Source organism: Dipodomys ordii, unplaced genomic scaffold (assembly GCF_000151885.1).
Source record: "Dipodomys ordii isolate 6190 unplaced genomic scaffold, Dord_2.0 Scaffold1, whole genome shotgun sequence".
Lineage (NCBI taxonomy): Eukaryota > Metazoa > Chordata > Mammalia > Rodentia > Heteromyidae > Dipodomys > Dipodomys ordii.
This window is the reverse complement of record NW_012267217.1, coordinates 33,517,258-33,534,410: the sequence shown is the minus strand read 5'-3', so window position 1 is coordinate 33,534,410 and position 17,153 is coordinate 33,517,258. Positions and strand designations below refer to the sequence as shown.

Genomic DNA, 17,153 nt, shown 5'->3' with positions numbered 1-17,153 from the left:
ATAATGATCATAAATTTACTATGTTCCTTGTTCCCTTGTAGGAGTAATAAGATTGGTGAGAAAGCCTGACAGAATTCAATTCAGAAAAGTGGCCACAGGCACAGATTTTAGTTCTGGGGGTATAAAGCTAGTCAAGATATCGCCCAACTAAATCAATAAGGTTTATCAAAAATACCAGAGCTCTCTATCTCCAAGCTATTGGGGGGGGGGGCGGGGGGGGGGTAAGGGATGAAGATGAAGGTGAGGTAATTAAGAAAGACGAGGTAATTCACCTACACAGGATGAAGAAAAGTTGGCATCAAAAATATTAACCTAAAGAGAAACTATGTCTGGTACATGAATATATGATTCTTCTTTCCAAGTATACTTTCTCCTAGTTTGGAAGTAATCCAATCAAGAAGCAATTCATCTCAAAGCAGTAACCTAAACATAACCTCAAAGAAAAAATGCACTGCACTAAGTAATTCATACTCCAAGATATTCCATAAAAGAAGAAATAAATAAAGAATTGGGATATATATACTCACTAACAAAACTATAAGACCCAAATAATATATAAAGAATAAACAAACTTATTATGTTGATAGCTTAAAAATTTACTAGATAAACCAAAGGAGGAGGCTGCAATGCTTGGTAAGAAATGTACGCGTTATCCTGCCCATGTAATTGTAACCCCTCTGTACAGTATGTTCACAAATAAAATAAAATTAATTTAAAAAAATTTACTAGAAACATTTTAATCAGAATTATTTTGACCAAAAAAAACTCTATATACCTCATTAAAAGACAAAATTAACACTATGAGAACTGATCTTGGGAGTATAAAAAGGTTCAATTTCCATATTGCAAATCACCATAGAATGCTTGAGTAACAGAATAAGTGAAATGGAAAACAGTAAATCAGGAGTTGAGGATAAAACTGAGGAGCTAGAACAAAAAGTCAAAGGTATGGGGAAAAAACTCAGAATCTACCAAAGGGAAATCCAAAAATTGGCAGACTCAGCCAAGAGATCAAATTTATACATAGGTATGATCTATGATGGGAAAGAATTCAGAACTTCCCCAATTTTAGGAGGGAAAATCTCACCCACCTGATAGAAGCATATAGAATCCCCAGTAGAAAGGATCCAAGAAGAAACACTTTCAGACACACAACAGTAAAAACATTAGACTTTGAAAAGCAAGAAATTGATTTTAAATGCTGCAAAATCAAAGAAGGATCTATATTACAATGGAAAGAAAATCAGAATCATTGAAGATCTCTCCCTACAAACTCTCAAAGCAAGGAGAGCCTGGAATGGTATTATCCAAGCCCTGAAGATCAACAACTGCCAACCCAGACTGGTGTACCCAGTGAAATCAACATTTACATTAGATAGTGAAACCAAAACCTTCCATGACACACAAACATGAAAGGAATCCATAAACACTAAGCCAGTATTACAACAAATACAAAAGGGAAGTATACATGTAATCTGAAGAAAACAATCAAAATCAAGGAAAGACATTAGACAATAATCACTAGAAGACAAACTTAGTAAGCACAGGAAGAGGAAAGAAGCAAAATACAGGAAATCAAGAAAATGGCACGAAACATGACACATCTCTCTATAATAATTCTAAGCATTAACGGGCTTAATTCCCCAGTCAAAAGAAAAAGAACAGCAGACTGGATCAAAAAAACAAGATCCATTCCATTTGTTGTCTCCAAGAACTTACAGGTATAGGCAGGAACTTCTTGAATAGAGTCCCAGTGCCATAACCAGTAAGAGAGAGACTAGACAAGTGGGACTACATTAAAATAAATGAGGCTTAGTGGTCTAAGAGTGCTTGCCTAGTATTCATGAAAGCCTAGGTTTGATTCCTCAGTACCACATAAACAGAAAAAGCCGGAAGTGGCGCTGTGGCTCAAGTGGTAGAGTACTAGCCTTGAACAAAAGTAGCTCAGGGCCAGGCGCCAGTGGCTCACGCCTATAATCCTAGCTACTCAGGAGGCTGAGATCTAAGAATCACAGTTCAATGCCAGCCGGGGCAGGAAAATCTCTGAGACTCTGATCTCCAATAAACCACTCAAAAACTGGAAGTGGTGCTGTGGCTCAAGCGGTAGAGCACTCAGGGACAGCGCCCAAGCCCAGAGTTCAAGCCCCACGACCAACCAAAAAAAAAAAAAAAAAAAAAGTAGCTTAGGGACAGCACCTAGGCCCTGAGTTCAAGCCCAGGACTGGCAAAAGAAAATAAGGTTTCTGCACAGCTAAGGACACAGTTACTAAACTAGAAAGAAAGCCAACCAATTGGGAAAAGATCTTTATCAGCAATACATAAGACAAAGGCCAAATATCCAATATAGACAACGAGTTCAACAAACTAACCCCTCTCGAACTTAATATACCAATTACTAAATGGGCAAGGGAGCTAATGAGAGGCTTCCCAGAAGAGGTAAGAATGGTAAAGAAGCACATGAGGAAATGCTCCTCATCTCTGGCCCTAAAGGAAATGCAAATCAAAACAATCCTGAGATTCCATCTCACCCCAGTTAGATTAGCCAACATTCTGAATTCTAACAATACCAAATGCTGGTAGGTATGTGGGGGGAAAAGGAACCTTACTGCACTACTGATGGGAATGTAAACTAGTAAGTACAACCACTCTGAAAAGCATTGAGGAGTTTTCTCAAAAAACTAAACACATAGACTTTCCCTATGATCCAACCACAACACTTCTAGGCATTTACCTCAAATATCATGTACCAGGATAAAAGAACACCTGCACATCCATGTTCATTGCTGCGCTATTCACAATATCCAAGATATGGAAACAACTCAGATGCTCCACAATAGATGTGTGGATCCAAAACATGTGGTAACTATGTACAATGGAATTTTACACAGCCATGAGAAAGAATAACATAATGTCATTTGCAGGGAAATGGATGGAACTAGAACAAATCATGTTAAGTGAGGTAAGCCAAGATCATAGAGACGAAGGGCACACGTTCTCTTTAACATGCAGAAGTTAGACCTAAAATACACTGGGATATGGTAAATTATACAAGACAAAAGTCTTAGGAGAGAATCACAAAGGTTCAATACCCAAACACCTCTTCATAGATATATAAAATAATATATATAATGAAACGAACAGCAAAGGATTTTTTAAAATTTTTCTTTTTCTGATGATTCTGTATTCTTTATATAGGATGGATTCTTGTGCATATCTGTGGAAGGGTGGGAAGGAGAGCACAAAATTCAAGAGGAAAGGGTATAAGCGCAGCAACGGAGTGCATTGGACACTGATGAAAGTGAACTATACAACTTGCGGGTGAAGATGAGAGGAAGCGGGGAGAGAATGAGGGACAGATGACACTGTAGGAAAGGAAATGTACTTATTACCTGATGCATGTAAATGTAACACCTCTGCATATCATGTCTATAATAACAATTAAGTCAATTAAAAAATAACTTCTATCTGGTTAAAAGTGTCTTCAATGTGAAAAAAAAGTTCAGAGAAGATTATGAAGTCCAAAATATTATAATGTTTCAAGATCATTACATGAATTTCAAATGGTTTTCAGTCAACTAGCAAAAAGTCAAATATTTAAATGACAAAGTAACCAGATTCTAATATACTAATTTAATTTTTCAAGAAATACAAGTGAGATCATGACTGTCATACTCACATACATAAAACTAGTAAAACGCTTATACATGTATTTGAGGAGAGAACTTTGTAGGCGTTTATGTGGACACAAATCTATATAGATTATATGCTTATATGACCAGATGTGATAAACACATCTGCTTTGTATCCACTTGAGATCCTGTGATCTATGAGAACACCTTGAAAGAGAAAACCCTACCTCATGATTAGAAAAACTTTGGTCTATTTTGTGATACTTAACATCTAAAACTTAGAAAATATTAGAATCTCATAAAGGATAAGGCCTTACATAAATCAATCTAGGGTTATAACTACCCAAGTTTAAGGGAGCTATTTCTGATTTTATCTTTAAGAGAGTGATATCCCTGAAGCTGTTTAAGGAAAAGATATTATATTGAACTTGGAAAACTGCTCCTTCAAAATGAATCATTTATATACATATTAAAAAATAAACCAAAAGTTGTTCAGTCTAGTCAACAGAATCAAAAGCAACTCAAAAATGGGTGAAAATTTTTGAAAATTGTGTCTGATTAATAATCAAAATTTATAGAATTCTTTAAAAAAAATCAACAGATTCAAAGATGGGCAAATGTCAATAGACATTTCACCAAAGAAAATATACAAATATCCAAGTAAGCAAATGAAAATATTCTTACCATCACTAATTGTTAGAAAAATGCAAATCAAAGCTCTAAGATACCATTTGTGTGTGTGTGTGTGTGTGTGTGAGAAAGAGAAAGAGAGAGAGAGAGAGAGAGGGAGGGAGAGGGAGAGACAGACAGAGACAGAGAGAGAGGTGCTCTGAAACTTCAACTCAGGGCACTGTCCTGTAGTTGTTTTGCTAAAGGCTAGCAATCTGCCACTTGAGCCATAGCTCTACTTCCAGATTTTTGGTGGTTAATTGGAGATAAGAGTCTTGTTTCAGGCTGGGAAGGTGGCTCAGTGGTAGAGCCTTGCATGCCTGAGGCCCTGGGTTCGATTCCTCAGCACCACATAAGCAAAAAGAAAAAAGCCGGAAGTGGTGCTGTGACTCAAGTGGTAGAGTGCTAGCCTTGAGCTGAAGAGCTGAGGGACAGCACCCAGGCCCAGAGTTCAGCCCCCCCCCAAAAAAAGTCTTGTTTCACAAATTCCTAAATATGAATTCATATTTATCAATAAAACCATTTGAGGTTATAGTTTAAAGCATTTTAAATTAAAAAAAAAAGTCTCACAGACTTTCCTGCTTGGGCTGGCTTCATTCAGTGATCTCAGCTTTTAGCCTCCTGAGGAGCTAGAATTAGAGGCATGAGCCACGAGCACTCAGCTGTGGTACCACTTTACACCTGTTAGAATGGCTAGTATCCATAAGCGTGGTAATAATAACAATAATAATAGAAAAAGCAAGTGTCTGCAAGAATGTGGAGAAACTACAATCATTGTATGGTGTAGAAGGGAATATAAAAATGGTATGGCCAGTGTGAGAAACAGTTTGATAAGTCTCAAATAGAATTACCATATGAACATACAATTCTACTTCTAGGTAAATACCTCGAAGTCCGAGGAAATGTTGTATACTTACTATGGATAAAGGAAGATTATTTACAAGAGCTAACTATCCAAGTGTTCATGAAGAGTTGAGTGGATAAGCAAAATATGCAAGTTATGGAATATTACCCATCCCAAGGGAAGAAATTCTGGTAGTATAATATGAATGAAATCCAATGACATGATCCTAAATTCAATAATTATGAGGTAGTAAAAATCATAAAGCAGGACAGGGCATTGGTGGCTTCTGCCTGTAATCCTAGCTGCTCAGGAGGCTGAGACCTGAGGAGCCAGCCCAGGCAAGAAAAGTCTGTGAGACTCTTATCTCCAATAAACCACTAGAAAACCGGAAGTGGCGCTGTGGCTCAAGCGGTAGTGTGCTCGTCTTGAGCTGAAGAACTCAGGGATAGCGCCCAAGCCCAGAGTTCAAGCCCCACGACCGACAAAAAAAAAAAAGAAAAAAATCATAAGAGAAGGTAGAAAGAGGTTTGACAAAGGCTGGGATATATGAGGAGCTACTGTTTAATACAAATAAAGTTTCACATTTACAAGATGAAAAGAATTATGAAAACAGTGGTGACAACTGTGTAACATTAGGAATGTACGTGTCACTGAATTGTATACTTAAAAATGACTCAGATTGCCAGGCATCAGTGGATCATGCCTGTAATTCTAGCTACTCAGGAGGCTGAGATCTGGAGATCGTGGTTCAAAGCCAGCCCAAGCAGAAAAGTCCGTGAGACTCTTATCTCCAATAAACCACCAGAAAACCAGAAATAGTACTGTGGCTCAAGCGGTAGAGGGCTCGCCTTAAGCTGAACAGCTGAGGGACAGCACCCAAGCCCAGAGTTCAAGACCCACAACCGACCAAAAAAAAAAAAAAAAAGACTCAGATCACAAATTCTATTATGTGTATTTTTAAAGTAAAAGATTTGGAAAAATAGTTTATAGTAGCTAATGTTACGCTATTTGTATTGTACCACAACTTTTAAAAGTTAAATTGATAAGTGGCAATGTCTAAATTAATCCCAGGAGCTGCAGACATTGCTAGGCGGTAGAGGGTTTGCCTAGCATGCACTGGACCCTGGACTAGGGTGCAGGAAGGCATAAATGGGGGACCTAAACTCAAAAGTCCTTTAACTTTTAAACTACTATTTATCCAGGAATCAAGTAAATCCTTGGCCAAGTGTTTCACTTATCACTCACATGTTTGCCCTACAAAAGTGACTCTACAGAAACCAAGATTTGTAAGAAAAAATGTGTAGTTACACATGAAAAAACCATTTTCTTAGTTAATCTAAGTGGAAAATTAAAAAAAATTTTGAGCCACTTATAATAAAGGAAGAAAGGCAAAAGAGTGCTAAAATATACTTATCAGAATACACTATTTCAGTACCACCTAATTATATCTATGTGTGTGTATCTTATTCAATGGTTTAATTGCATTTTTAAAAAGTGATTTCAGCATTTTAGCACTACAGAAGTCATTGTCTGTTCTTTATTAGTCTTCGAGGTAACAGTACTCTAACCTGTAAATAAGCTATTTTGAATTTACTGTATTTGAAATATTTTCGGGGAGGGAGAGGAGGGGCAGGGATAATATGAGAAGGGATGGGAAGGGGAAACAAAGGAGGAGGCAACAATGCTTGGTAAGAAATGTACTCATTATCCTGCCCATGAAATTGTAACCCCTCTATATGGTATTTTCACAATTAAAAAAAATAATTTAAAAAAATATTTTCTCCTGTTACCTACTTATGTTTAACTTGTAACATTTATGTGTAAAGACACATAAACTACTACTAACTTCTTCAATATAGGAAAATCACTTGTTTTGATTTGTAACTACACTTTTATTTGGCATAAAAGATATCACTGGAGATTCATCTTTTAAAATAAACTTATACCAAACAATATACAAACTATGAAATGCAACTAGGAAATGTTTTCTTTATTTGTACCTAAGATAGTATATGCAATAAAAAGTGCTAAATGTCTGAAACAAGCTTCACTTATTCTGCAAATTAGGTTGCTTAAAACATTAAAGGTCTTCAAGCTTAGTTATTCAACAACTCCCTTTCTCATTACCAAGAGAGAAAATGCATTCTTTTAAAAAGAAGCGCTCATCTGTGGAAACTTTCTAATTAACTTGGTGCCGAGCATGTGCAAGATGGCAGTTTTCTACACTGTTTCAGCATTTTAATTGGCAGAAAATGCTTAGCGGCCTGTTCACAACCCCCCTTGGTAATTAAGCGAGGGTCAACTCTATGACTAAATGAGCCAATCTTGTGAAACAAATGATTTCCACCATGCACAGTATACAGCATATTTGGTTTACAGCAGTCTTTGAACAAAGTTAATGAGGTAGTAGCTGTGTCACTATGGGAGATTTATATAGAACAAGTTAACCTTTCTTAATGGTGTAGCAGTCATTAAAAATAATTACTAGCAGGGCATTCTCTGTAACAATTATTAACATCTATCAGGCCATAATTAATTCAAGCCGCATTTCTGACGCTGCTAATAACCACCTGCAAACAACTCATCAATATTCACTATTAGTAAGGTATTTGTTTTCAAAACGAATACTATTTCCCTCTAAGGTTTCAGACTGATTAACTTGTAACTTTTAATATTACTACAGTTAAATATCTATTAACGTCTTCATTACAATATATGGATTATAGAAATATTACCAAAGACAACTCTAATTAAAAGTCATAATCCAAAAATGATTATGTGAAACCAACTGGAATTTCTAGAAGTCTTCCCACACAAAAAAAGCTATTGGTTTTAACTTCAACCTTGTCAATTTCCATTTTCCCTGTATAGAATAAATGCATTTTCTAATATATTATATTTAATATATCTAATATATTATAATGCTTGTTTCCCTTTTTCTCGCGCTATGGTAAGGGACTTGTGCTGTGCTTTAGAAAGGTGTTACTCACATGCATGAGGTCAAGGAAGATGACAAATATTATGTATCTCAAGCCCAGCTTGTGGACCCACCTAATCTGTCTTCACTATTCTTGCCAGACTGAACCCAGCTTGTCTAGTTTAGAAGACAATTCTTGAGGATTTTTTTCACCAAGTAATCTATGCTAGGAACAATGCATATTTACTGTCTATCATATTCCTGTATCTTCAAGTCCTTCAAATACCACTCAAAATAGATGTTTATAACTCTCCTCCTTTCTCAGTCACTTTCATTGTGGCAAAGCATTCTTCAGAACTCGTTCTGTAGGAAGCAGCAGAGCAGGAAGCATATCGGTGGAGAACAGTGCTTGCCATTCTAAGCTTCGGACAGAGAGTCTGGAGTTCATATTCCAGTTCTTCTAACCCAGCAGCTAGGTTAATTAGCTTCTCTAAACCTTCTCTTCCTCAGTAAATGGAAACAAATCAAAGCACCCATCTTGTAGATTTAATAAATGAAATGAGCCAGGTACAGTGATGCATGTCTGTGGTCCCAGTTACTCCAAAGGCTGATGCAAAGAATTGCTTGAGTATAGAGTTGAAGGAAGCCTGGGCAACATAAGGAGACCCTCAACTCAAGAATATTAGATAGGAGTAAGGGAAAGTGGGAGAAAACAGCGGAGGGGGCAACAACGTTCAACAAAAAATGTACTCATTACCTTATGTAACTATAACCCCTCTGTACATCATCCTTCCAATAAAATAAATAAACATGCTCACAAAAAAGAATATTACAGATGAATGAAAGATCCTTTTAAAGTAATTTAGCACATAAGGTTCCAATAAAGATAGCCTATTACAATTTATTTATCTAAGGTAATTTTTCTATGGGAAAAAAATTAACCAGAAGTTGAAATGTAATTAACCTAGTAGTCTTATTTTGCTATAAAATAACAGCATTTCCTATTATTTGTATTCTCTGAAACTTTAAGAAATAACTCTATCTTAAATAAAAATCTTAAAAACACTGATATCTGATATTTATAAACATGCTTATTTTATTTCTCTCCTATGAAATTTTAAAATAGTCTCATTTGTTTATCTTTCCCAAATTCGGGTTTTATTCCACATTCATAAACATCATTTTAGTCACTTTGATTACTACTCTACAGGCCATCTTGGCCCCACATTTCAACCTAACTTTATTTATTTTTCTAAATCTATAGTAATTCCATCGTGATTTGGCATATGGTGAAGTACTACATAAAAATTTTCAATCAATGTTTACTAGTTTGACTGATATACTTAATGATCTTCAAAGATGTATTTTCAACAAACATCTCTGTTAAATTGTAGCTGAAAGTTTGCAGACTAACACTAATAAACTTTTCCATTCAATCAATGTAAGTGGTTGCTTTTTCCCAAAGTTCTCTTTATTTAAAGAACTATAGAAAAAGAGATGAAAGCTCCAGCCATTGCCTTTAAGATCTGTACTAGAAGAGAGATATTTAGGTCTGCCAATGAGGGGTGATTAGTTAGTGAACACAGACAGTCTAAAGCCTAAACTGAATCTGTAAAGAGTATAGTAGTCATATAGAAAATAACAGAAAAAAATAACATAATACATTAAGGTTAAATAACATAATATGTTAAGGTTATCAATGAATACTCCCCCCCCCAAAAAAAGACAGAATGAAAGGTAAAAATAGGATGCAAAGGCACAGAGTCAGAAGTATTACAGAAAGTCTTTGTGTCAAGTAAGGGACTCTGAACGTTAAGATAACACAGCATAGGGAAGGGATGGGAAGGGGAAACAAAGGAGGAGGCTACAATGCTTGATAAGAAATGTACTCATTATCTTGCCCATGTAATTGTAACCCCTCTGTACAGTATTGTCACAATAAAAAAATAAATTAATTTAAAAAATTAAAAAGATAATACAGCGTAATACAGATATGCATAAGAAAATTATATATATAGTTATACATACACACATACATCTATGTGTGTGTGTGTGTAATTAGCATATCATATCAACTATATGCTCTCTGGGAAAGCGGTGAAGAAAAGTATTAAGTGGCTGAAAAGCACTAAAGAATGTAAAAATAAGTGTCAAAAATTATAAAGGTAGTATCAGATTTAGCTAAATTCAGAAGATAATGGCATAAGAATTATTTGTCCACCCAAACCTTAGGGTTTATGGGCTTTATTATTAGGCTTTGGAATTATGGACAAGTTAACTTTTGGAAATGTGGGCCAAGCTAGATGCCTGTGGCTCCCACCTGTGATCCTAGCTACTCAGGAGGCTGAAATCTGAAGATTGCAGTTTGAAGCCAGTTCCGGCAGGAAACTCTATGAGATTCTCATCTCCAATAAACTACTCAAAAAAGATGGAAGTGGTGCTGTCGCTCAAGTGGTAGAGTGCACGCCTTAAGCAAAAGGTCAGGGACAGTGCCCAAACCCCAGAATTAGGGGGAAAAAATCCTTTAAATGAAATGTGGGCCAAGGTGGTCTTATGATAATAATAAAATTATGGACAAGTAACTTCGTTATGTCCTTATATATATGAAAAAGATTCACAAAATATCTTCTTCAAGATGAAATTTAGTGGAAAACACATATAAATACAGAGCAAAATGGTTAGTCATCAAAATTATATTCTCCAGCCGTGTTACCCACTGGTTCTGAGATCTTGGGAATACTATTTAAGAAAAAAATATCATTACTTCATAATGAGAAGTAAAGGAATTGAGTTTGGAAGAGTGTCTACAATGTATTTTTTTAAGTAAATAGAAAAGTATGTATCAAATTTTAGCTATCACTAAAAACATTCTGTATCAGAGGATCTCATTCACATTTTAGAAAGATAAATATAGTTTAAGTGCTATAGATGTTTTATAAGGGGGACAAGAACTTTGGCAAAGAAGGTAATAGAAATGTCTCCTAAAACAACAAACAAAAAAATTGATCCAGGCACCCGATGGTTTACACATTCTCAGGAGGCTGAAAGCGGAAGGATGTTGGTTCAAGGCCACCCCAAGAGAACAGTGTATTAATTTATCCTGACAATAACCAGTGAAAAGAAGAGGCTTCAGATGTGCCTCAAGTGGTAGTCAGCCAGGAAATATGAAACTCTGAGTTCAAACCTCAGTAGTGCCAATCAAGCCAAATTTAGGGTAATAGGCAATATAGTGGAATTAATTAGAAGATATTTAAGAGATAGTCAAGTGGATTTTGTAACTGATTATACCAAAGGATAAAGGTAAAAATAGAAGAAAAATTCACAGTTCTAGATTCTATCAAAAGAAAGATTTTTTTTGCAGCATTTGCAATCTAATAAGAAGTACAAACTTTCTTTCACATGGTACTAATTTTGAAACAGTAAGAGGAAAGTACCTGTAAATATTGAAGTAGAGCTATCCATCTAGCTAGCTGTGTATAATGGGGGTAGGGGGAGCCCTGAGAATTTTAAAAATGGTTTTAGGTTTATTCTAGTTGAAGCTCTCTAAAAGTAAGGGTGATAAAGTTCATATGCTAACCATCTGGCATTCCTCAGACATTCCTGGAGTTTAACCACACTAGCTTCTTTCCATTTCTTAAAACATGTAGTAATCTTTGCTTTTTGCCAGAGGTTCTATCACTACTAAAAGTTAATTATAACATCAAATAATTTTAATTAGGACGCTCATTATTTAAACTTGTTCATCAAGAAGGATCCAGTTATCAGAAACTTATTTCCTTTTTAATCTAGTTTTCTATCCATAGCAAAACATTCCTTCACAATGCCAGAATAATGTTTGAGCCTCCTGTCTTCCTACAATATTTTTAAAACATTCACACTTAAACCTGATAAAGCACTAGAGTATGACACTGATAAGACAACAAATTGACATTTCTAAGTGAACCGTAGTTTGAAACATAAGTACAGATAGTATTATAAGAAGGAAAAAATTAAATCTCTTTCTTACCTGATGCCCCTACATTTGCCTTATCTTCAGGAACCAGATTTTTATCCTTATTTATATCTTCAACTAAAAGTTTGTCAAAATGCTCAATACAAAGCCTGCTGTCGATCTGATAGAGCAATGCAGGGCAAAGGTATGTAAACAGGTCAGGTGAGATGGGAGCATTGGCACCATGGCCATAGTATTTTAACAACTGAGTGACGTTCAAACACTGCAAGGAAATTGACAAAACAAAGTAAGTAAAAAAATGTCTTGAAGATTGTGCAGAAAAAATAAATTAGACAATAAAAGTATTCTATTAGTTGAAAATATATCTAAAATCGAACTTTATAGGAATTTATGTAAAAAAAATTGTTATGAGGATGCATTCAATCTTGCTCAAGACTTTCTATAGGCTTTACTCAGTTTTCTACTCCAACACATGAAAGATAATGATTTATAACTATACCCTCAAGATTCTTATGGGATAAGTACAAACATCATTTCTCTATCAAATTATAACCATAATTGACTCAAAATTCATAATACGTAGCTTAGAGATGTGCTTAGGTGGTGTACTTGTACAGAGCTCTAGTTATAGTGCCAGAACAGGAAAAAAAAATCACATTCAAAAAGTGGGGATGAGGTGGAGGTGGGGGAGCTAGGTGCCAGCGGCTGGCTCATGCCTATAAATCTAGCTACTCAGGAGGCTGACACCTGAGGATCATGGTCCCACCAACCTGGGTGGAAAAAAGGTAAAAATAAAACATCATCTCATCTCCAATTAACCAACAAAAAAGCTGGAAGTAGAGATGGGGTCAAGTGGTGGAATGCCAGCCTTGAGCAAAAAAGCTTAGGGACAGTACCCAGGTCCTAAATTCAAGCCCCAAGACAATCACGAAGAGAGAAAGAAAAGAGACAGACAGACATACAGACAGACAGACAGACAGAAAACATGGTATTGAAAAATTCTATCCCAATGTGAGCCACAGTAGAAAAAAATGCAGTATGTACAAAACCCACACACACACACACACACACACACACACACACACGAGCAGCTTCATCCACTGGTATTTAAAAATAAAACAAAGTAGAAAACAAATGACAAACAAGTTTGGATCCACCATAAAGTAATAATTGATACTTGAAATTAAGACAAAGAAAATAGTCCTGCCCTTCTTGCAGTTGTATCTACTGGTTACCAGCTTGCTTATTGACCTGTCTCTCTGTACCTGATTTTATCTACTCCCCCCCAAAAAGACCCCCCCTCAAAAATATAACAACAACAACTAAAACGAGGAGCTGAACACTAGTGGATCACACCTGTAATCCTAGCTGCTCTGGAAGCTGAGATCTGTGGCTCTCAGTTCCAAGGCAGCCCAGGCAAGAAACCCTGTGAGACTCTTATCTCCAATGAACTACCAAAAAACCTAGAATGTATACCTGTGACTCGTGTTAAAAAGCACTACCAGCCTTGAGCAAAAATGCTGAGGGATAGCACCAAGGCCCTGATTTGAAGCCTCAGGACCAGCATTTAAAAAAATAAATAATCAGGAAATAAATCAGCTATCAGAACCAGAAAATATAAAAAAAAAATCTCCTCAGATCCTACTTGCCACGACATGCTGACATGCCTTATTCAATGTATGTTCAAAAGTCCTAAGAAGGAGCTGGGAAGGTGGCTCAGTGGTAGAGCGCTTGCCTTGCATGCATAAGGCCCTGGGTTCAATTCCTCAGCACCACATAAGCAAAAAGAAAAGCCGGAAGTGAAGCTGTGGCTCAAGTGGTAGAGTGCTAGCCTTGAGCTGAAGAGCTGAGGGACAGCGCCCAGGCCCAGAGTACAGGCCCCAAGACCAGACCCCCCCAAAAAAAAAATCTAAAAAAAAAAGCCCTAAGAAGGTCTGGGAATGTGGCTTAATGATAGAGTGCTTGCCTAGTATGCATGGGGTTCAAGCCCTGGGGTTCAATTCTTCAGTAACACATAGACAGAAAAAGCCGGAAGTAGCACTGTGATTCAAGTAGTAGAATGGCTTTGAGCACATGCAGCTCAGGGACAGTGCCCAGGCCCTGAGTTCAAGCCCCAAGACTGGCAAAAAAGAAAAACAAACAAACAAACAAAAAAACAACTAAGTATTCTCAGTATGCATCAGAACTGTGAGGACAGCAATAACCAGAGTAATAAACATCTCACAGGTCTAAGGCAAACAAACAATTGTTATCAAGAGGAAATTATAGAATCTTATCCACAGTAAAATTTAAAATCACACTAAGATCTTAATGTTATTTTAGAATCAGTGTTTATGACTGCTAAAAACCAAAGTATCTGATGATTTAGCTAAAGGAGAAAGACAAAATTATTTACTTACATGCAAAACACATCTCAATGATAGTAACAGAAATGATACTAAATAAAAGGGTAAGAGTGAAATGTTTCCCACATTCAATAGTGATGCTTTTTTATTCATATTTAAAAAATACACCAATTAAAAAATTTTTTCTACACTGTAGAAAGGATGCTAAATAAACAAGGCTGTTGTTATACCTTTAATGAAGCAGAAATAAATGTGCTTAAGGAAAATAGCTTTGCTAAAAATGATCTATCCAACTAAAATGAAAAGTATTAAAGTACTGACTTCAAACCACTTAATAGTTAGTTAAGCTAATAATTATGAAAAATAAACTATCCTATCTACTACCCAAAAGGATAGGTTGCACAACAAAATTTTAGTCTCCAAATAGTCAGAAATTAACATTAGTGACAGAAAGAACTTAGAAGAGGAAACAATTCGTAAGCAATGCAGTAAAAGGAAGCATTGAAAGAATGTATTCTGAAACATTTAAACTCAAGATTTGAGACAATAAGTAAGACAAGTAAAAATCTAGACAAAAAGACATCTTTTGTACCTTAATGTTTGTGTATGTGTGTGTGTGTTTGGTAAAACAGTAGTTTTAGACTGTAAGTTTAAATGATTTACTACAGTTTACTTTTTCTAAAATGAGCCCCAAGATGTTTAGATCTTTTCATACTTACTTCGTGTGGATGGTCATCTTCATTGTGATCTTTGTGATTAGCAGCTGAATAAATTGCACTTTTTTTAACATGTGGTGCTTCTCGCTTTCTAGTATGGCGAAGTTCACCATTATCAGGATCAAGCTCTTGGTGTCCGTGACCAGGATCATGACCACTATGTTCTGGAGGATGTACATGAGGATGACCTGGGTTATGTACACGATCAGGCTTGTGGACCCGATTGTGTTCATACTGTTCACCCTGATCATGGTTAGGGAGCAAACCTGGAGTAATGACCTCAGAGTTTTCATTACTTTTCTTCACCTTTTTCTTTCTCCTTCCTTTCAGTGGCTTAACTTCAGATTGTTCCTGGGTTTTATTGGTCTCTGTTGAAGGTCCATGACTAGGCTCCCCACGCTCACTGTGAGTAACAGAATCATTGTGAACATGGCGAGTGGCATTATGGTCAGAGTGATGATGGACACGATGGTGATGATGTAGGCGATGATTATGGTCATGCACATGTTTATCATCAGATTTTACAGGGATTTCAACTGTCTCTTTCTCTGGATCACATTTATGGTTTCTTTTCGTTGGTATACTGGTCACAGTTTGATTTTCTGGATTTAAATGATTATGGGAATGCTGGTGGTTATGTGAATGAAAATGCTTTCCCTCTTGAACTGCCAAAATATCTAAGTGAGAAACATGATCATGGCCAAGATCATCATGATTAATCTCAACTACTTTTATCTCTCCGAGGCCCAAGTTTGTCAAAAGTTTCTCCAGACCAAAAAATGATAATCTTCCATTTTCGCCATAGCGGTCAAAAAGTTTTTCAATATAGTAATTTTTTTCATTTTCAGCATCCTGCACTGAAAATTTATTTGGCTCCAATTCTGTCGTTCCACAATGGTGTTTGTGAAGCTCCTCAGGTCCTTCGTCATGTTCTGCATGGCAGTGGTTGCAGTGATGGAAGATAAATGTCAGCAAACAAATGAGGCAAAATTTTGTGTGCATATGTACCTTCATTTCTATTTTTCCTAAAGGGATTTAAAAAGGCAGAAGGATTAGTTCACATGTAGGTACCTTAAAAATAATCAAATTCTCTTGCAGTTGCTAATCCACTAAGCAAATATTCTGTTTCTTTCATGTCTATCATTCCTTTGTTATCCAACCCCCAAGCTATACTTTAGATAAGTCTCCTGGACCTTCCTGCCGGCTGACTTCAAACATTGATCTGATCCTCAGATCGCAGCCTTCAAAGTAGCTAGGAATACAGGCATAAGTCACCCATACCTGGCACAATAAATTTTACTTGTACATTAAAGAAGATAAATGGGTATGAGTGATTAAGGAAAAAAGATACAAATACCTTTAGTTCCTAAATACTACATTTCTTGTTGCTAGAAGATACTAGGGAAAGGTGAAATCCTGAAAATTGTTCCATTTTTGAGACCTATTGTCATGCAGTTTTGTCAGTACACATTGTCACAAGAGTAACTATAAGTAGTGTAAATAAAATAGGTATATATATATATATATATTGATCAAACTATCACATCCATGACTTCCCTGAAACACAAAAGCTACAGATAACATACATAAAATTTAACTTGGAAATGTATCTCTGGTCTTTAAATACATAGTATTTATTACAAGGATTTAAAATGTAGAGTCCCCTAATCTTACATTCAAATGAACATAGGAATGAGAAGTTGTAAGGGACATCATAGACACAATCTTAAACCTAACTTTTTTTTTAAGTAAATCATTGATAAATTTTGCATATTTAGTTTAGAAGCACTAAAACAGAAGTGCTTGCTTTAAAATAAAAACATCACTTGTTTGAAAGAAGTATGCAAATGCTAGTTTCGACTAAGTAGCTATTTCAGAGACCCTCCTAAAGGCTCAGTTCTAAGAATAGCTCTGTTCCAGTAATTTTAAACATACCAGCTGTAGGTGGATGATGCTAATTCAGCCAGTAGAAAGAAACAAAGAAGGGCTGGGAAGGTGGCTCAGTGGTAGAGTGCTTGTCTTGCATGCCTGAGGCCCTGGGTTCTATTCCTCAGCACCACATAAGCAAAAAGAAAAAAGCC

General features: G+C 36.1%; 1 protein-coding gene across 1 annotated transcript in view; it reads right to left on the bottom strand.

The window, feature by feature from the left end:
• Slc39a10 (solute carrier family 39 (zinc transporter), member 10) overlaps positions 1-17,153 on the bottom strand; it is a 49,828-nt gene that overhangs the window by 19,721 nt on the left and 12,954 nt on the right. Inside the window, exons 2-3 of the mRNA XM_013009944.1 lie at positions 15,076-16,097; positions 12,066-12,273 (exon numbers count right to left, since the gene is read on the bottom strand). Coding sequence (XP_012865398.1) covers positions 12,066-12,273; positions 15,076-16,086 — 1,219 coding nt within the window. The 5' untranslated portion in view covers positions 16,087-16,097. The remainder of the gene's footprint in view (positions 1-12,065; positions 12,274-15,075; positions 16,098-17,153) is intronic.